Raw genomic sequence first — 22,779 nt, forward strand, 5'->3', positions numbered from 1 at the left:
TCTCTCGAATGTCTTCAGAGAAGCTGAGTATCTAAGTTTCACTTGCATAGAGCAGAGCAGAACAGACTTAATAAGAGTCATAAATTCTTAGTTTAGTTTTTCAACTGATTAAGTTGGATCATGTTTATTTTATATTAAAATAACCTTTTAGTAATTTCATGTTCATTTTATATTAAAGTAGAAAGCAAGCAAGTTTTCAATTACAACTATATATATTTTAAATGCTATGGGGACCATGACGGCTTAATCCCTAATTCTGAAATCCTACGTCCTCTTGTTAGATTATGTGGAAATTTCGAAGGTGGTGTGCAACTCAAATGCCACATTTGATAACGATTTAAATTACAGGCTCTCTTTTCATCTCCTGTTAGTTTAAATGGGACTTTAATTTAACTCATCTCAAAATGAATATATTAATTTTTCATCTTAAGGCAAACATCACCCATTTCTTTATTTGAAATGAGTATGAATGGTCAACAGTAACATACAATTAGACAAGTGTATTAATAGTATGCACAATTTAAAAAAAAGAATTTAAATCTTAAGATTCTTTTTTAAAATCATTCCTTTAATGATTCTGAAACAAAACAGACTGCGTCATTTCTAATTTTACCATGCGTCTTTACTTTTATAATTACTTTTTTGTGACTTATTTTTTAAATCCTCATTAACAAAAAAAATCAAGAAAATGTACTACCCTGAATATAACTTTTCAAAGCATTAATGATTTTTTATCCTTATTTTTTGAAGCGGCAGTACCTGAACATAGCTTTATCTTATTATGTAGATTTCATTAGACTTCGATTTTCTACAAATCTAATTATATCGTTTATAACGGGTGATATTTTTAATAAATAATACCATTTAAGAATTGTAATAAGACTTTCGAATTCGTCTTTCCTTTTGAATTATAAATATTTAAAATATTAAAAATAAATGGTTTTTCTGTCAATGCCAGTTTAAAAGCTTGTATAAAAGAGCAGATGTTCTTAAGGATTAGTAATGTGAAATATAAGATGGCAGTTATTTTTGAATCTGAGTTTTTCAAATTGGAGAAAGAGAATAACACATTATAAATTAAAAGAAATTTTTAATTCATCATACTATAGCATATTATTCTAAATCAAAATTGTATTTAAAAATTACTTTGGACTGTGAAAGAAACCAACGTGAAGCGTAAATAATCATATAATAAAAAATAGATTATAATCTGTTTAATGTTTTTATCAATTCAATAGTTCATTGCTTTCGATTTTATAATTCCATATGGGTTCATCTGGTATCATATTTGCAATGGTTTAAGTTGTATAAAACTTGAAAAGGCAGAATAGTTGGAACATTTGTTGGGCAATATAACCATGATGTTGTTCAATATTATGATATCGTTACAGTATTGTTGGTCATATAGTACTATAGAGGAACTTATAAGTAATTACATTACTCCATTACAGATTAAGACAAAGATATTCATCTTTCAAAAAAACTGAGATGAAATGAGGCTACTTTTTATAGGAATTCTTTCTTTTTTTCTTTTCTTGTTTTAAATACTTTTATAGAATAGAAACAATTTTTTTTTCCCTTGATGATTTATACTATCGGTTAATGCAGTATTTTATCAACTTCATTATATATTTTTCCTTATTAAATGTGGTGTAATCGTTAAAATCTGTTGCTGTAAATTATTAAAATAGCCTCAAGTGTTTATGGAGATCAAGAAGATAAGATAAATAACTTAACACTTAAGAGAAGCATAAGAAATCTTCCAATTCGGAAACGCTTGTGTGGGAAACGGAATGGAAAAGCTTGTAGTAGTTATCATTCAACTTCTTCTGGTGCATTCTCAGCCGGAGATACCACACGGTTGAAATTGCCCCGGTGGTCTGGTGGTAAGGTCTCGGCTTCGAAATCGGAGGGTTTCAGGTTCGTGATCCGATTCCACCGAAGAGCCGAGGTGTGAACGGGTCTAGTGCACGTTAAATCCGTCAGGGTAAAACGTCCTCCCACTGGTTTGATGTGGTGTGGAGAGGGTGGTGCCAGCTTAGATGTCGTCCTCCTCATCTGACCATGGCTTAAAATTATGAAGTCTATCCCAAAATAGCAATAGTGTTGTTATTTGGCTTTACAACGGAACGTTAATATAACTAAACTCAGCTACACGGTTGAACGACTGCATTGCATATAGGTCATTCGAAAAAAACCCATTCTATATTTGAAAAGAAAGATTTGCATAATTAATTTTTTTTTACTTGAAATAATATATAAACGATTTAATTTTTTTTATACTATTATATCTAGAATATTAATGATTGATAATAGTAGTAATTCTAACACATATTTTTATTTAGCACGCTGTGAATAAATTGTGGAAACAATTGTTGATTACGCTTTTCCAATTGGCAACGGAAAATAATTTTTAATTATTGCATGCTCGTCGTAGTAGTAAATAAGGCATGCAGTTTGCCCAATTATTTATTGTTGATGTTATATACTAATAATTGAAAGTTTCTTGTTGTAAATTTATTTAAAAAAAGTTCTCATAATGACTGAGCTTTTACTTGATCCTGATATCCGAGTATGGGTTTTTCTCCCTATAGTTATAATAACATTTTTATTTGGAATCGTTCGTCACTATATTTCTATTTTGTTAACTTCTACAAAAAAGGTTGAACTTACTCAAGTTCAAGATAGGTAATGTCATAAGTTCTTTCATTAATATATAATTTATATCATTTGTTGAGCTTTTTAAAACTTATTTCCTCATTTAATGTGCATCATTTAATTTATATTTGTTAATTATCTGTTTATGCAGTCTAATAAATTGATATTTTACTTAACATGAATAAGAGAATAAAAGAATTTCCAGTGAAGTCAATCGATATGATAATGTAATTGATTCATCTCGTTCTAAAATGGAAAACAAAACTTAGCTCACCACGTCAAAACAATTCTCCCATCAATATTTATTCATAAAACTTTTTAACTTACGTTAATATCTTGTGAAAATTTTGATACTATATATCCAAACACAGCTCTTTCACCATTAACTAAATAGTTGTAACATGCAAACCTTAAAGTGCAATATCAAGTTTATTGGTCCATGCCATTTAAATTTTAGTTTAATATTGCATGACCCAGAATTTATTTTGTTCCTGTTCTTATCAATTTCAGAATGTTTGAAGATTTAAGAACATAATTTTGTAAACTACTCGGTAAATTTTTAAATAAATATTGCATATATTAATATGTTGTTAAAAGACTAGGAAAAAATTGTGTATGATCCTTTTGTGAATAGTTGATATCTTCATATAGTTCTGTAGTTACTGGACTGTATTGATTAATAAAGATAGACTGAAATTTTCAATCAAATCTCCGAAATTGAATTTTAGTAAAATCATGGTTTGCTTTATATTATATATATATTTTTTTTACTTGTATATGAATTTTACAGGTTTTTTTTTATTTCATTCATTTGAATAAATAAAAAAACAGTAAGGGATCATTGCACAGTAGGATAGAACGAAAAATGAATTTTTAGTTTGTAATAGTGCAGAAAAGTTGCCTTTTGGTATAGATAAAATAAATTATAAATATAAAAATATTGACTTAGGTCTTGAGGTGCCACAAAGACGTTAACGTTTCAAAATATTGAAATTTTTGCTATATTTTAAAGTTTTTTATGAAATACTCAGCTTTTGATTTTTAATTAGTAATAGTGTGGAAATTTGTCTTTTGGTATAGATAAGATAAATAAAAATTATAAAAGATATTAGAGTATATCTTGCGGTGTTGCAAGGACATTAAATTTTTATAAAAACACACTTTTTGAGGATTTTTTGCGTGCCTCGATTATGCAATAAATAGCTTTCATTAGGCATTGCCATATGAATGAAAGTATAAAAACAGTTTTACTATTGCACTTGCATAGCACAGAGTCGTCACCAAAACGGTTATTGTTGAGGTAGGGTGGAGATTTGTCTGTATCCAGTAACGAGGATAGAGCTGGTTTCGAATCAGTAGCTTTACTGAGTGGAGTTCAGTTGGCATCTTCCTTCCCTCTATTGTGTAACTGATTTGTTAGTTTGTGCTTGTGTACTTTGCTGTTAGTAAAAATGGCTCATTCTAAATTAATGAAGATAAAACAAATATCGAAGTATTCTATATTTAGGAAATATAGTAATTTGCTTGAAGTTAAACATGCTATCTAGTGCTACTGTAATATTAGCAGTAATCCCAAGATTGCTTCAGAGAAGGATCCTTTAAGTAAAATATGTGACACTTTAGTTCCCATAATAGAACAGATATGGTCAAGAGCTTCTGTTCCCGTAGCTTCTGGCAAAGGAATTTCACAAATGATGAAAGCTTATCATGAATTACAAGAATTTATTAAATCCTGAAAGCAGAAAATGTTCAGATAAGTTTAATTCCAACCTCACAGAGTTTAGAGAAGAAGCTAGACGTTTATTTGATATTGCTGACTTGTGAGACTAGTGGGCAAATCGACTCAAAATGTCCGTGGTTCAATCATAAGAGCAAAAATTGACTTTCATGTAAATATGCCAAAATTTAACCTCTTCAGTCCTGAGGTACACATATGTGTACCTGCAGTTTTTTTTTTCTTTTTTTCTTATCTGGTAAAGTAAAATTTTGTCGGAATAATGCATGCATTTCAACATTTATGAATGTAGCTTCCATTTTGCATCAATAAAATAGCACTATAGTTTGATACTTTTCTCATATCCATCGCTATTAATTAGAGACATAACAAAAATGGCGTTGAACAGAGAACACAGCAAATATAAGTACATTTTTTAATATTTATTATTAAAATAAATGCTTGTATTTTTTTTTTATATAATACTAAGTGTCTGGGTAAAGTCATTACCAAATTATATCTTATTATCTATAATAGAATCGGTGAAAATACAAATTTAACTAAGTTACACATATGTGTACCTCAGGCATTTTCGCGCCCGTTTCCTGACTGCTTGCTATCCATTGTGCTGTTATCTTTTGAGTGCTTTTTTTTTCAAATTTTCATTTCTTGTCCTTGAATATATTGTATATCTTTTTTATAATAAATAATTCTTATGTTCTGTAATGTAATAAGATATAAATTTAAAACTATTTATTTTTTAACTTGAAGAAGAAATTTAATTTTATAGCTGTCTTATAGTCAGTAATTGATATTTCAATCCGACATTATGTATAGAATATACAGAATTTTATAAGCTAATAATATTTTTTTTCACGTTAAGGTTCAATAACCTCCTTTTGAGTTTACTCAAAAGGAGGTTATTGAACCTTTAGAAAAATGTGATTTTAAGAGAAGACGTAGTATTTCCCATGTATCGAAAATTATGAAACCTGTAAAATGGGATGAATGCGTCACAGACGATAGTCGAATGTGCCTTGTCAAGTAGAAAGATAATAAATCCATGACTCTATTATCCACATGTATAGGTAATGATCCAATTGGAATAGGCCGAAGATAGGCAAAATAATGGAAACAAAAAGCTGTATAAAATAATCTGCTATTATAAAAGCATATAATATGAGAGGCATCGATCATTATTTTGCATATTACCGCTATGCAATAATTACAAAAAATGACTGACGCGAGCATTAACGCTGTTTGCAGATTTAGTAGTTATCAATTGCTTGATATACTATAAAATGGTGGCAAGGCGACAAGCAGAGCTGTTAGGATGGAAGCATAGTATTTTATGACCATTAATGCAATTTTGAAGGCATATAATTCGGTCTCTGTTGAAATATGAGGGAATTCTCATCATCAGCAAGAAAGAAAACCAAGAGCAAGTAAAAATTCATCTTGAATGAAAACAAATTAATAGAAGAAAGGCCATCAAATGATGGCGATGCAACTAAACGACCATTGGAGATTTCATTACCACCTTCTGGTAAAAATGCCTCTAAAAGAGTAAGAAAAATTGTCCCTTCCCAATTAAAAAGAAATAAAACTAGATATGTCAAGCCATATACAACATTACATGGACGATAAATATGAATCAAAATGCAGGTATTCAGGATGTTAATCTAGAAGAGTTAAGTGTTCAAAATACAGTATCTACTTATGTAATATTTAAAAAAAAAATGAAAATTCATTCAAAATAAGGTTTAATAGATTATTAATATAATAAATTTTGTATTTTATTTTATTTGTTTATTTATTTTTTCATTTATAAGGCCTTAGAATAGGAAAAGTATAGCTATTATTAAATAACCAGGAAAATTAAATATTTTTTTTGTCGAGGATGCTTTAACTTGCTTAAGACCTGAAGTATACATATGTGTACCTGAAAATTATAGACTTTAAATTGTTTGATCAGAAAATCTCTGATCAAACAAATTATTGAAATGTAACAAAGGTGAAAAAACAGGTCTGAAGGGATTAATTTAAAAAAAATTATTTAATGTAGCAGTGAAGTAGAAACAAACATTTTGAAGCTATAACATTTGTAATCATTAATGATACAGAAGTAAGAAATGCAAAATTTGACATAAAATATATTTTTTTATTATTATACTTTTTAATTAATAATTTTCACCAATTATAATGCTTTTATATTTATTTAAAATCATCTTTTGTAACATTATATGAATTTTTAATTCATATAGATATTTTATCAAAGTTTATAATTATTCAATTTTTTTTACAAACTTTAAGCTCTTTTGCGGCACTTTGAAATATTGTTGTATTGCAACCAGAATTTTTAAAAATTCTTTTTGAACCTAAAAGCTAACTTTTCACCGCTATTGCCAAACTAAAATCTAAGAAACACTTTTAAGGGCCCTTTTTAAAAATTTCTATTTTTTTCAATTTTTTTTTTTTTTTTTTTTTTTTTTTGTGAATTTCAAGTTCTATGCGGCATCTCAAGATAATGTAATACTGCAACCAAATTTTTAAATATTGTTTTTGAACCTAAAAGGCAATTTTTTCATATTACCAAAGTGAAATCTAAGAAAAAAATTTACAGACCCTTTTTAAAAATTTATTTATTTTTTGCAAATTTCAAGCTCTTTGCAGCACCTCAATATAATGTAATATTGCAACTAAATTTTTAAATACTGTTTTTGAACCTAAAAGACAACTTTTCCGCATTATTACCAAAATAAAATCTAAAAAAAATTTTAAGGCCATTTTTCATCCACCTATTGCACAGTATTTTCTTAATGTCCCTTGTCTGCAAATACATCAAATAACTTCCATTAAAAAGAGATATAAAATTAGTAAAGGATCTAAAGATGATTCAACCTTATATGTTTTTACTTTGGCATTTTTCAATCAACCATGTCTTGACAAAGATAAACTGATAAGCAACAATGTTGTGAATGACAGAAAAATCAAGGTATTATTTGGAGAATTTGTGCATTAAGAATGAACACTACTAATAGCAGTCAGCAATGAAGATCATTTTAATAATAGATCTACCAGAAAAAGAAAAAAACATTATTGACGATGCATTTTGAAAATATTTTATTTTAATACATTTTTTAATTTAGAGAATATTAAAGGAAAAAGGTTTAAAAGAGAAATTAAATGAAATCATAAAAACAATAGGATAGATAATATTTGATCAGTATCATTATATCTTTTCTTTAAATGTATGAATACATTATATTTAAAGGAGTTGAAAATAATATTTTTTTTTCGGTGTGCATTATCTGTATGAAGACCTTGATCTTAATATTGAATAAAAAATTTCTCTTTTTTTTTTTTTTTTTTTGTATTGAGGATTTATAGAGCAGCAATTAATGATACAAGCTGTTGCTATATATGATTGATAAATACTTCAATAGACTTCATCAAAAAATGAATGTAATGAAAAAAGTATGTCTTTCTAGTATAAAAGTAGCAATAACAAATATTTTATAATTATAATAGTTAACAGCAATTACACAATTTGGATTTTTAAACCTTATTTTCATCCTATATTCATTTTAGCTTATCTAGTACAGAAATTCAAAAGTTTTTTTTTTTTTTTCAAAAATATTTTTATTAAGCTTTATATATTATGCTTATATCTAAAGAATATTCTATCTATAAATACTATTAAAAAATTGTGAATCGGTAAATCTGAATGCCTTTTTTTACCTATATGTGTGTTAATTAGTTATATGTGAAACCATTTTGATTTTGGTTATATTAGGCTATATGTTTAGTTCATAAATTTCAAAACCTCATAAAAGTCTTTACAACAATTCAATAGTTAGAAACATAATTTCATGGAGAGTTAATTAGCATTTTAAGAAGAAAATTTTGAACATAGAGATAGATATATTATTTTTATATTATGAAATTTGAATATTAAGTCTTGAAACAAATATATGAAAGATGAAAAAATTTTATTTGCTTGCATTTTTAACAGAAAAGCAGTAAAATGATTTCTCTGGGTCATTTTCATTCTATTGATTGAGATGCTTTATTAATGTAAATTTTGTTATTACAGGTATATTTTTTTAATTTAAAAGAATATATGTATATATATTAAAGGTAAAATTTAATGAAATTGCTTTCCGGGTTAAATAAATTTCTTTTAGAATCTTATTATTTCCAGGGTTATTTCTCTAAATTTTCAATTACATCGATAGCAACTTCATTTAAAATTGAGTAACTGAAATTTTCATTATATTTTGCTATTTCTAAAATAAATTAATTTTATTTATTTATTATAGAAATAAAATAGAATAATAAAATGAAAATTTTAAAAATAGATAAGATATTGAGCATTACTTTATTTAGCAATTTTATTCCACATTTAGGTTCATATACATTTTTTAGTAAATAAGTAAAATTATCAAATGTGGCCATGTTTTACTCCCATTTTTCAAATAATATAATCGATTGTGAGATTTTGTATTGTGTGTTTATAAACAGCAGTTGAGGTATTCTTATTTTATGATGTTGCTTAGTGTGGACTTTTTTCATAGCATGAATATTTATTAAATGTTTGCTTTTGAACTTATTTTTATTTTATTAATGTTTGACACTAAGTAATGCAACAATGAGTTGCTTGTGTTATAAGTCATATTCCTTTTACTGCATTGAAACATTTTTTTGTAGTTAAATTCAAGATTGTGACTGCAATTGATTCTGCTGACAGTAGATAGATAAAAATTTACATAGTTTATAATATTTTTATTATTTTTTAAAAATTTTGAATAACAAATGTACATTTGTTCAATTAGACTTAAGTAAATAATGTAATCTTTTAATATCATAGATTTTGCTGGTCATTTATAATACATATACTAAATAATTATTTGTATTTTAGCTCTAAAAAACTTGATATCAATCTGATACTACCAGTGAATTCTTTAAAATTATAAAAAGGAATAAAAGCTAAATTTTGATTTTATCATGAATAAATGATTTTTGCAAATAAGATACATTAATAAGCATTTTGTTCTTAATTTAAGGTTTTTTCTTCTGTATTTAATGTAAAACGATTTTAGCCTCAGTTTTGAGATAACAATATGTTATTTATATATATTAAAAATCTTTTTTTTTTTTTTTTTTTTTTTTTTTTTAATTCTAGTCAAGCAATAATTCGTAGTAGACTCTTAAGAGAAAATGGAAAATACATTCCTAGGCAGGTAAGTAATGTGCTTTCTTTTTTTTTTTTTTTTTAATAAAAGAAATGTTTTCAATGGGTCAAATTTCAAGCAAAAATGTTCTTAATATGTTTTTGCAGATATATAAATATTTTATTTGCTAGAATAATACACAATATTGTTTTAATGCAATTTTTGATTTTAAAACTAAAAGACATGCATTTTATGCTTTAAATGATTTTAGATTATAAATTTCAATCAAGCATTGTTCCTTAAGACTAGAACTTATCATTATCAATCTAGTATATGCTATGCAAATACTAATAAAAATAGGTAAATCGATATTTCATGAATAAGAATCAATAAAACAAAATTTTCCAACTATATGTGAAGAAAAGAATTTAAATTTTCATTACAAGATACTAATTACAGATATGGTTTTTCTATAATAAAAAGCAATTAAAAATATAATTTTTTGGAAACAGTATAGAAATGATGTGAAAATAAATAGTTACTGTTTTAATTGCTCAGCTTCTCTTTCTATGCTGAAGATGTAATGAAACTGAATTTAATTTCTAACCATTAACTATGAAATCTTGAAAGATCATTTCATTCTGCATAAAAAATGAAAAGTTGTAAAACAAACATTTTCTCTGAGTATCAACATAACAAAAAAGAGGAAAAGTAAACAAGGATAAGGACCTCTGAAAAATCTGTAATTTGCATTATAAATTACATTTTTTTTTTTTAATTCCATCAATTTCCTATATATTTAATTTTTTATTGCATATCCTTGAAAAATGCAATATTTTTTAACTGATAGAATCAAAGAATATTTGGGAGCCTTGATTAAATTCTTTGTTCTATTTTTTTATAGAAAAATTCTTATAAATTTCAATGCAAATTTTTTATGGATGGAATATTTTAACCTTAAGTATTTGGAATGAAGTATTCATCATAAATTCTAATCGATTAATTTTTTAGATTATGAAGAAAAAAATGAATATTTGAATTGTATAAATGTGTGAATTATATTTTAACTATAGAAAAGAATATTAGAATTTTAATCAAAATTATAAAAATATGTATGATATGTGTTCTGTATATAAATTTGACATCTGAATAATATTGATTGATTTACTATCAATATCTCACTGAACTATTTTATTTATAACTTAGAATCATTTTAAATTTATGCTTTAATTTTATTTTTAAAAAATGTTGGTATTGTTTTATTCTTACAATAGTCATTAAGCTGTTCTGTTTGAGCCAAGATTCTTCACTAAGATTCAATAATGAAAGTTATTGCCTGAGCTTTGGCAGATTTTTTTTTTTTTTTTTTTAGTTACATTATTGGCATTATTTTAAAAGATTAATGTACTTCTACCAGAAACTAAGTAACTCTATAAAAGTAAATTCTATTTCATGCTAAAATATATTTATATGATGCACTTTAACATCTCCAAATTAAATACAAAATTCTCATCAAAAAAATAATTTATTAAATTATTTTGTGCTTTTCTATTCATGACTTTAATTTAACTGGAATGAAAATGACTTTCATTTGTATGTTTCAATTAATAATGTTACCCATTTAATGTTTGTTCATTATTTTAGTTTAATGGATTTTTCTGCAGAAATATTTTATTTGGAATACTATTACTATTTCATTAGTAAGATTCATGATAAAACTTACTTAAACAATTCACTAGTGGAATTCTACAACATTTTGAGCATTTTTGTTCTCAAAAAATAAGAAGTGTAATTATACATATGTGAGTATAAGACCCAGGATGTCAAATTTTAATGCTTAGGAAGCTGAAATCTCTACTGACTAATTGATTTTCAATCCTAAAAATTAATCTCAATATTTTCATTCTAGGGTCTTTATAATATTCATTATTTAATGATGTTGAGTATGCAAAAGACTTATAATGATAGCATAGAATCTTTATTTTGATGATAAATTGGACCTGATAACAAATAGTAACAAAATAATATTTATGCTCTAAAAGTTATCTGTTCTCTCTTTATCAACTTTTAGGCATTCCTAATGCGTAAACATTATTTCAACAATGAAGATATTGGATATTTCAAAACACAAAAGCGTAGTCCACCAGCTCAAAATCCAATGACTGACCCTAGTGTCATGACTGACATGGTGAAAGGCAATTTCACCAATGTTTTGCCAATGATTATTATTGGTGGCTGGATTAATTGGACATTCTCTGGTTTTGTCACCAGTAAGTTGTTTAAGTGATTTTATAGAAAATGTGAGATAGCATTATTGTCGTTTTAGATGTAGCGTAATACTAATTATTTTATTTGTTCAATTTTTTTAGCTAAAGTGCCATTTCCTTTAACCTTAAGATTCAAACCCATGCTACAAAGAGGAATAGAGCTCTTATCTCTGGATGCATCATGGTAATTTATTTATTAGTTCATGTTTCATTTAATTAAAAATGTAAAATTAATGCAGCTTTTACCATAGTAATTTTTATTTTAAATAATTGTGGTTTATATGAATCATGTTATAATTGCAGTAATTTTTTGATTACCTAATTTGTTGCCAATTATTTCTTTGGAAAATGGAAGGTTTTAGGCTTGATGATCCTTTTCTGAGATATAGGGAAATTTCCTGAAGGTAGAATCTTAATTTGTGATTCATAATACTATATAATTATGATATATTCTCTAAAGTTATTGAGTTTTGAGTTATATAAGCATATTCTTTCATACATTTAAATTTATTACTTCTTTTGTGAATTAAATTATTTTGATCAAGGAACCCTGCATCATTTCTCAAATTAAAGACATTATAATATCCAGTAATATACAGATCTGCTCTGAACTAGTTATAATAGCTAAAATAATAGAATCTGTGCACATTTATTTAATAGCCTTTCTGTTATGTAATCTTTTAATTATAACTTATTTTAATTGTAAGTAAAGTTAGAATAAACTGATATAATTTATAGAGAAAATAGGAATTAGATAAAAATTTTGGATGCTCATTCTAGAAAATATTTTATTATAATTCTAATTTTAAGAAATATCATAAAAGATAATTTATATAAATGTTTAAGAGTGTGAGTATTGTCTTGATAAACTTGATCAATTTAGACAATAACAAATGATTTATCTCGTGGGTTTTTTTACTTGAATTCTATTGTAATATATATATTTGTATATGTAACACATCTATACTTCTACACACATCTCATCAATACTCTATAATTCATCTGTTATTTGAATTTGTGCATGTAGGAAAAAATATTATGATAAATGCGATATATATATATATATATATATATATATATATATATATATATAATATAAATTGTAGTTCCAACTTATTTGTCAAAAATTAATAGAAAATATATTTGTGTGAATATAAAAGTCATATATTTGCAGATATACATTTTGTAACACTATAAAAAAATTCAAAAGAGAGTAGAATACTTAAAAATTTAACAGAATCTTATTGAAATACAGAAAATGTATGATCATCATGTGTTATTATGCAGAAATCATAAGAAGTAAGCACATGTAAATAAATGATTGGCTTTTTATAAGGAAAAAGATAGAAATATTGGCAAAATGTACAAGAAGATGTGATATTTCTAAATAAATATTTTTAAAAAATATATTTTAAGTTTGCATAATTTTTTAATTAATAATATTATTTATAATTAATAATATTTTAAACAATATAAATATTTTCATGTAATTAATATAATTTATAAACTACATTTATTTTAAATTAATATCTGTTATAAATTATATTTATTTCTTGTAAAATATTTAAAATATGATACTTGTGTAGGCAAGATAAAAATTCTGCAATCTTCAATTTGTTTATATATATATATATATATATATATATATATATATATATATATATATATATATATATATATATATATATATATATATAGTATTCAGGATTGTTCCCATAAACTGGAATCTTGCTGTACTAATAAGTTCCTTTAAAATAATAATATAATGGAATTGTTTGAATAACTGTGAGCTTAGAGATGCATACATGTATATTCTATAAATTTTCTCATTATTTTTTACATAAATAATGCTCACCAGTTTGCAAGTGGTCTGAGAAAAACTAATAAAATGCTCAATTGATAGATCATGCAACTACCCTAACCTACAAATGACACCATAAATTATTAACTGTTGCATCTCTTAATCGTACAATTTTTTAATTCTGCATGTGCATCCAATTGCTGTTTTAATACTCTGCCCTCTTCAGAAATTATTTTACACAACAATGAAACTTTTCCCCCCTGTTAAATGGAAAAAGAATTACATGTTATAGATAAAGCTATACTTTAATACACATTGAAGCAAACTGAAAATATATAAAGGAAGGACATCTTTCTTTGTTTTGTAACAAGGCTTTGAAACCTTTAACTTTCTTTGAACTTTGAAACATAAATGGGAAATATAGGTAAAATAAAAGGTTTTTATTAATAAACTTAAAAGCCGGGAGTAATTTTTGAGAATTTGGGGACACGAAAAAAAAATGCATTAGTGTGACATTCTGATAGAAATATGTTTAGCAAATTAAATCATATTCATAATTTATTTTAATGGATGTTTGAGAATTTCCTTTTTTGTAGTATTTTTTTACTTTATTTCCCTATTGTGTTGTTTTAAGCACTTTACACTTTCTTGTACTTGGCTTATAACTTCTAAGTTCTTAATGTTAAAAAATTTTATTGTCTATTTTTCAGTTGTTGATATATTCATTATAATTAGTGTAAAATCTTGTTATCTCTGGTTCATTACCAGATTATGTCTGATACAGAATCAAACTTTGTTTAAGACAGTTGATAATTAAGTTTTAAATGTATTGCATTGTCATCTGCATTACATACCTGTACAAAAGTCCATCTTTTCAAATATGGAACTACTAAAAAAAAATTTTTTTAACATTATATTGTTGTAAAATATTACATTATACATTTTTTTTTATAATTTCCAAATAAAAAGGAAGAAATTAATGTTGTTTTTTTTAATTACTCTGTTTACTTTAATATTTTCTCTTTTTAATATTGCTTTTGTCTTATTCAGGGTCAGCTCAGCATCATGGTACTTTCTTAATGTTTTTGGTTTGAGAAGCATTTATGCCCTTGTTTTAGGGGAAAATAATGGTAAGTATAAATAATTTTTGTTTTGCATTTTGAAATCTAATTCTAATAAAATTTAAAACGTTTCTGTTAGAATAAAATTGTATTCACTCAAATTATTTTTACATCTTAAAAAAATATAAGAATGATTTTGACTTTCGTATCATCATCCTAGCTATTTATGAAAATTCAACATATGATTTTAAAGTTGTTTAAAAATATTAGGAAATTGATTGTTGTTCATTAATATAATGTACACATATTAAGTACAGAAATATGAATTGAATTTCCTTTCCCATCTTTGAAAAGACATTTTACTGTGCAAGTTAAGTATTAATCTGTCTGATAGAAACAAAATGATAAAGAAAACTGTTTTAATAGTAATAAATTTTTTACTCTTTAAAAGTTTAATATAAGTATTGAAAAGTTTTGAAATGTACTTGCGATCGGTGTTAATATCTATGCCATAGTCCTTATATAGTTAATAAAAGTATATCTGAATCACACAGGAAATATTAATATCCCCTTTTTTTTAGTATAATTTAATGAAATATGGCTCTACTTAATTTGGTAGCTTTTTATGTATCAACTTTTTGAAGAGGGTTGTTACTATATGCTTTGTAAGAATATTATTCTAAACTATGTAAATTTTTGCTTTGTTCTAGCTATGAAAATTATATTAATGTTTTGTACTCGCTACACAATTCTACATATTTGGGAATTTAATTCTAACAGTTTATCAGGCTTTTGCTAAAAGGCAAATGGTTAGATTAGAAAAACATTCTGTGTTATTACAAAAGTATATTTCTCCAAATTCCTTTAATCTTATTTATATAAATTATCTTTAGTTTATAAGCATCTAGTTAGTTTCCTGATTCAGAGTTTTTAATATTGTGGTCTTAAAAATATGCTCATCTAAAATTGATATGCTTGCTGCTTTTTCTCTGTCTATCCTCACCTTTCCAATTTTTCACAATTGTATGTTTGGCTCACATGATACTATTTTCTCACAAACTTTTGATTATTTTATAGCTATAGGAAGACCAGGTCTGTTTTATTTTAATGCGATCCCTAACTTTATTTTTAAATTTTCATGACCTGTACTGAATTTAAGTATCTTTTTTAATTATTTGCAGCTCTTTTTAATTTTGGAGGTTAGTCATTTTATCATCTTTTGTTTCATTCAAAAATTATTCTTTGTTACTTTTCCATTAGTCTAACAGCAACTGAAATATTCCCCAAATGTGCCACTATTCTGTTAAAAAAATGTATGCCAAGTATCATAATTTTCTTTCACAAATTTGGGCATATTTTAGTGCCAAGCTATTGAAAATGCATTTTTACTTCAATATTTATACTTGGTGGCTAGAGGAAAATTATAAATTTAAAGTATAAAAGATTCCATGTTATCTATAGAAGGTAACTCTGATACATAATTTATTTTGAATATCATTAAAAACCTCTTTTGTTGCATTCAATTGTTATTATTTCATGTTTGGATCCATATAGCTCACAGTTAAATGACAATAAACTCTGGGGAATAGTTAGTAAAAAAAATAAATGTCAGAGCTTTATCAGCACCAGCCTTAGGTTTTGCTTGAATTTGAAATTTTCAAGCTTTTTATGCAAAATTGATGTTAATGAATCCTAATGATGATTGTACTTATAGTAGAAAGGAAATACCAAGTTTTTCATTGCTTTGAATAGGATTGTGCATAATTCTCAATTTATAAAGCCTTACATTGAATGAACACTGCTTAAATTTTCATTCATTATAGTTTTTCATGGTTATATTTGTAATAATTCTTACACATTTTTTTTTCTTTCATCAAAATCAAGCTGCTGATCAAACAAGAACCATGCAGGATCAAATGTCAGCACCAGCAATGGCCATGCCTCCAGATCCCAAACAAGCATTCAAGGTAAATTCCATTATACAATTTGTTCACTGCTGTTCAATAATTCCATATTTTATTCATTAAAAATAAGTTTGCAGAAAGTATTGTATATTTAAAACTGAACATTAGTTTGCTGTAAACACTTATAAATTATGAAAGATTTTGCTTATATATGTAATCATTTCCATTTCATTGTTGTGAAAATATAATTACGTTACAAAACAACATATAATTGTATAATTCTTTTTCATTATTTATTATGACAAAATGTTTGTTCCAAGGCATCTGTTTAACATCTAATTTTAAAATTCCTTCTTGAAGTTACAAATATAAATTTATCTGTTTGCTGAATAATAATAATACAATAAATTTGAAATCTTTGGTAACATTGGAATTTAGTTAATTTTTTGGAATAACCACAATCACAATGACTGACTTAATGGAGTCTAATTATGCTTTCAAACGTTTTTCTTTGTAGCAAAGCTAAAAGTTTTAGGATATATAAAAGTTTTTTTTTTATCATATGATTTATTTTGTATCTGTAAATGTATTCAGAGATGATGGCGTGTAGGATAAAACCAAAATTCCGAATTTTTTTATGCCCTGAATTTTGGAATTCCTGGATTTATTTAATGTAAAAATCTTTATTAAATTTAGTTTCGCAACAAAAATATGACTCGAAGATGAATTACAATTGCGATTCTTTGATAAATAGTGCAAAAAATGTGCAAACTTCGAAAACAGATATTAAAAATAAATCAAACTAATAAAAATGCATGCAGACGTTTTGCTTCAATAATTGTTCTTGAGAAATATTTAGGAACTTTTCAGTGTATATGTATATGTTCAGTGTATACCTTATTAAATAAATATTTTTCTAATACTTGAGAGAAGAGTAAAGTGATCTACATCAAAATCTCTTTTTGATGACATTAAACTTTGAATAGTTAATAAAATAGGTTTATAAACATCAATTCTCGGATTTTAATCCCTGCTCAAAAAAAAAAAAAAAAAAAAAAATCTGTTGTTAATTTTTTTTAATGTTGAAGATTGTAAAAAGGTAAGTTATATTAGGAACTACTGCAAATTTTTCAGAATAAAAAAATGTGTACATCTATTACCTCAGTATTCTAACTTATTGGAAATTTACAATATCATTCTGTACTTTTGAAATGTGTCGCAGCACTCCTGTGTATTTTACATATAAAGCAATTATGAAAGTTGAATCTTCTTGTAAGAGAATTATCATTCAATCTTAGTATCTATATACGACTGCTTATTAAATAACATAGAATTCTCACTCGGAATTTCGTGAAATGAACTTGATTTTTAAGTGGCTAAATATTTCCAAAATAAACTATTCCTTTTATTCAGTCTCTGTTTCTCATTCAAGAATATTAGGTTTTTTAAAAAAAAAGTATTTTTTTCTTTCTCTAAATCATCTATTTGAAAAGATATGTATATTTAATGCACTTAAAGCCTGCTTATTGATAACTGAATTTATTGAACTTGAATCATATAAGACTAAAACTAAATTCTTTGATACAGGAAATCTGATTTCCTTATGATTATTTAGTTTTCTTCACACTGGATGTATATACAGTGGGCCACAAATTTGAGTATACACCTTAGAATCTTAGAGACTTTTTGCAATTACAAATTAAATATTGCTTTAAGATGACTGAAATTTTTACCTTATATACTTTAGTCTGTGCTTTACTGTACTATACTAATAAAATTGTAACGTGTATTTATTTTTTATGAAAAAAATTAAAAGATCTAAGACGAGAGGAAAAATAACACCACAAAAATAAGTATACACCTTTATTAATTTCCTTTTAACGTACAAATTAATATTTTGTTGCATAACCTTTTGCTTGAATTACAGCTTGTAATCTTCTGGGCAGTGATTCTACTAGTGTTTTAGTGGTTTCAACAGAAAATTTAACCCATTCTTCTCTCAGAACCTTCTTGAGAACTTCCTTGCTTGTGATTTCGTGCTCATGTACAGCTTTCTCTAATTGCGACCACAAATTTTCAATGACATTTAGGTCTGGAGACTGGGTTGGAGTGTGTAATTGTTTCCTGCAATGGTACAGCAAGTATAACTGCACAATCTTCGCTGTATGCTTGGGGTAGTTGTCCTGCTGGAATATGAAGCTTGACCCAAGCCCCAACTTACTGGCACTTTTTTTATAGTTATCATTTAAAATCCCCAAATATACATGTTTGTCCATAATACCATCAATAAAAGCAAGCTCTCCAACTCCTCCAGCCGACATACAACCCTAAAAGAGGACAGATCCACCTCCGAACTTGACTGTCTTAATGGTGTTTTTAGGTGCCAGTGCTTTCCCAGCTTCTCTCCATATTTTAAATAGTCCATCGCTTCCGTAAAGATTAAACTTACTTTCATGAGAAAATATTACAGTGTTCCAGAAAGAAATAGGCTTTAAACGTTGTTCTTTGTCGAAAATCACTCTCTTTTGTCTATTCACATACTTGATGAGTGGCTTTCGTATTGGTGTACGGCCATGAAACCCATATTGGTGAAGGGTAAGTCGAATTGTTTCATCTGAGATCTTTTCCCCGATTGTAGAGGACATCGATAAAGCTAGTTTAGATGCACTCACCCTCGGACCTTTCTTTACTGAGTGAATGATCTTCCTCTTCGCTGTAGTACTCAGTGTTTCTTTACGTCCTCTTCCAGGAATATTGGCCACAGATCCAGTTTTTTTTATACTTCTGTAGTATTTTTTGAACACAACCATGAATTACACCTATCAACGAAGCGATTTCTCAAAGAGATTTACCCTCTTTCGACCATTTTACAACCAATAAACGTTCAGATTCAGTAGTTTCTCTACGAGAGCTCATTTTACGCTTTTTAATGAGAAGAAATACTATTTAAAAGCGTTGAAGTGCAATAGCATGTGTTATAAGCAGCAGCTACTCCTGAAACTCTTTAAAGAAAATTTGAAACTAAAAAAAAAATGTGGCAAAATTTACAAATATAAGAAGTATATACTCAATTTTGCGGCATGGTTTTCTATCTTTTCTTCGAATCGCTTAACTTTTTTCGTAATAAATAAGTTAACTATAGAATTGTGTTATTATAGGATGGTAAAGCAGAGGTTAAAGTATCTAGGATAAAAAAAATTATCTATTTTAAATCAATATTTAATTTGTAATTGGAAGAGGTCTAAAAGTTTTAGAGGTGTATACTCAATTTTGTGGCTCACTGTATGTCTGCCATCAAGCAAAGTTAATGTGAAAATGAAAGCAACTTTATGTAATCAGGAGTATTTTTTTTTAATTTTAAAAAATGTTAACTATTTAAAAAATATTTCCCCTGTATCTCCCCACCATCTCTTTTCCATATATTGGCACAAATTTCTCAGAAACATGTGACATTTTTAATTATTATGACCATCAATCTATCTGTAAAGACCTTAACTCTTTTTTTTTTATCTAGGCTGAATGGGAAGCTTTAGAAATTTGTGATCATCAGTGGATATTAAAGAATATTGAAGCAGAATTAGTTGACTCATCACCTTCACAATGATTTCTACATTAGGCTACACAGGTTCTTCAAGTGAACATCTTTAGTAGATTATTATCTTCACTTTCAACTTTCTTAATGCTACAAAAAAGTAGTTTTCTTTAATTTTTACATTTATTTGTGATTTTTTTCCTTCTTTTTAAATGTCATAAATAAATATCATGACCTGTACAGAAACTATTAAGATTATTTAATGGAACAAAGCAATAAATTGTTTTTGAAATTTTATTCCCCCTTTATTGTGTTGATATAGATATTAGTAACCCTTTTCACATATGAGTACAAATACAAATATGATTGAAACTAAAAGAGTTTCATTTAATATTCACAATTAATAGTTTAATTACTGTCTAATGGATTTTCGAGATTTAAGCTACTAATCTTTATTTTTCTTAACATATTACGTCCAAAATTCTAGAAAGCAACACTGGCTTAAAAAGAAGATAAATTATTCTTGCTACTTATTATCTCTCATAATTCTATCCTTATAAATTTATAATAAATTTGCCAGTAAATGAAAAAACAAAACTATATATTATCAAATGTTGCTTTAAAATTAAATACACTATATAAATAATGCTATCTTTTAGCATTATGAATTATAAATCCTTGAATTTTATTTTCATAATCGTAGACTTATGACAATGCTATTAAATTTTAATATTATTAGAAGAGAATTAAACCAGTCATTATTCTCAACAATGCACAAGTAAGACTTCAATTATTTCTTGAATTTTTATTGCATAATATAAAACAATAAAATGCAATTCTTACTTTTGGATATATTGTAAAATCTCAATTGAAGTAGCTGGATGCAGAAAGAAAAGAGAATGTGGAAACCAAATTTTGATGAGATTAGGGTTTAGTTCAATGGCTAAAACATACTAATTTTTGTTGTAATCTTCAAAGAAAAGGGAGGAATTGTGCCTTATAGATTTCGGCGGCAGCAATGGTTGGCTGGACTGTTTCAAAGACAATTCCTTTCTTTTTAAAAAATTTACAAAGAATCTGTTGATTATGATGCTACAGAAGACTGGAAGAATAGTGTTCTCAATAACATTTTATCTAGGCTTGATTCATCGAATTTTTAATCTTGATGAAACTGGCTTATTTTACTATCTTTTACCTGATAGAGCTCTGTCATTTTAAAGGTGAAAAGTACACTTCTGGAAAAGCAAGCGAACAATGCTTGATATTTCTGCTTGGAGCTAATGTGAAACTAAAATCACTTGTGATTGGTGAAAGCAAAACACTATGCTGCTTAAAAATGTTAAATTTCTTCCAGTTGAATTTGAAGCAAATTCAAAAGCATGGATGACTACAATGATTTGGGAAAACATATTCGTAAACTGGATTCTCAATTTTCGGGGCTGAAAAGAAATATTGCCATCAGGGGTGATAACTGTATGGCTTATAAAAGCGATCAAAATTGTTTGTTTTTTTCCCATCGAAATGTAACAGCACTTCTTCAGCCTTTAGAACAAGGGATAATTTGTGACATTTTAAAAACAAAAGTACAAACAAACAAAAAGCTCACAAAGGATTTGTTAAAAACATTGGATCTGGACAATCGATTGAATTTCGATTTTAGATGTACACACAAGTTGGAGTTCTGTTTCATTCACAAACTGTTTCGAATTGTTTCCAACATGAAGAGTTCATAGCAAACACAAAATCAAAAGAAATTCTGAACTAAAATATTTACCTGGTACATTAGAGACCTTGCTATAAATCACAATGTGGCGTCAGTGACGTTAATGCAAGTGTAAACATTAATAATGTTCTGCTCATAAGCGACTAATTAATCTGTAATTTAAAAAAAAATTTCATTTATACTACATAAGTAAATGAATGTTAGTAAATTCTTATAAATTAATAAATGTGTGGTATTTTTAGATTAAAATAAAAAATTTGAATTTTGAGATGATGTTGCTATGATTTTCTACCTGACGATGTTCTACCGATTTACATAATTTCACTTAATTTGTATTTAAAAATAAAATTTCTTTAAGGTGAGAATCTTTATTCTTTAATGTGCATAAGTAAATTTGGTAGTTTTAGATCCAACACTAGGAGACAAATAAGAAACAAGGAGAAAAAGATAAAAAAATTTATTGAGTCACAGTCATTATGAAACATTATTTACATAGCACACATTAAAATAACATGTTAAAAATGTGCTTACAACTGTGCTACAGTTTTGATATAGACCATTTTGAAAAATCGCCTAAATTTTACTTAACAGACATTACAAATATGTTCTGATTTTTTTTAGTTGTAGTTTTGTTTTTATAAATTACATGACACACAAAGAAATTTTGTTATTTGAAAATGGAATTTCCTTTACATACATTATAATGTGCATACATTAATTACATAAGTATTCCATTCCAAGACTGTTCAAACTTGACAATAATCATTGAATGGGATACAAAAGAGATCAATAACTTGTAAAAGGAACACAAAAATGACTTCATATGTGACAATGCACATCCTTTCTTGATAAAAATGAATATTTCAATCAAGTGGCAAAATAAATAAAAGTCTTACTTTTGATGGTTTTAAAATGCAACTTGGCAGGACATAACAAGAAATACAA

General features: G+C 26.4%; 1 protein-coding gene across 1 annotated transcript; it reads left to right on the plus strand.

The window, feature by feature from the left end:
* The first annotated feature begins 2,411 nt into the window (after positions 1 to 2,411).
* LOC129961787 (ER membrane protein complex subunit 3-like) lies at positions 2,412 to 20,408 on the plus strand. The gene is made up of 7 exons (XM_056075356.1): positions 2,412 to 2,688; positions 9,558 to 9,615; positions 11,618 to 11,816; positions 11,916 to 11,997; positions 14,665 to 14,744; positions 16,560 to 16,642; positions 20,094 to 20,408. The coding sequence occupies exons 1-7, from the start codon at positions 2,540 to 2,542 to the stop codon at positions 20,181 to 20,183; spliced, it is 741 nt and encodes a 246-aa protein (XP_055931331.1). The 5' UTR covers positions 2,412 to 2,539; the 3' UTR covers positions 20,184 to 20,408.
* The last annotated feature ends 2,371 nt before the right edge of the window (positions 20,409 to 22,779 follow it).

Source organism: Argiope bruennichi, chromosome 2 (genome assembly GCF_947563725.1).
Source record: "Argiope bruennichi chromosome 2, qqArgBrue1.1, whole genome shotgun sequence".
Classification (NCBI taxonomy): Eukaryota; Metazoa; Arthropoda; class Arachnida; order Araneae; family Araneidae; genus Argiope; species Argiope bruennichi.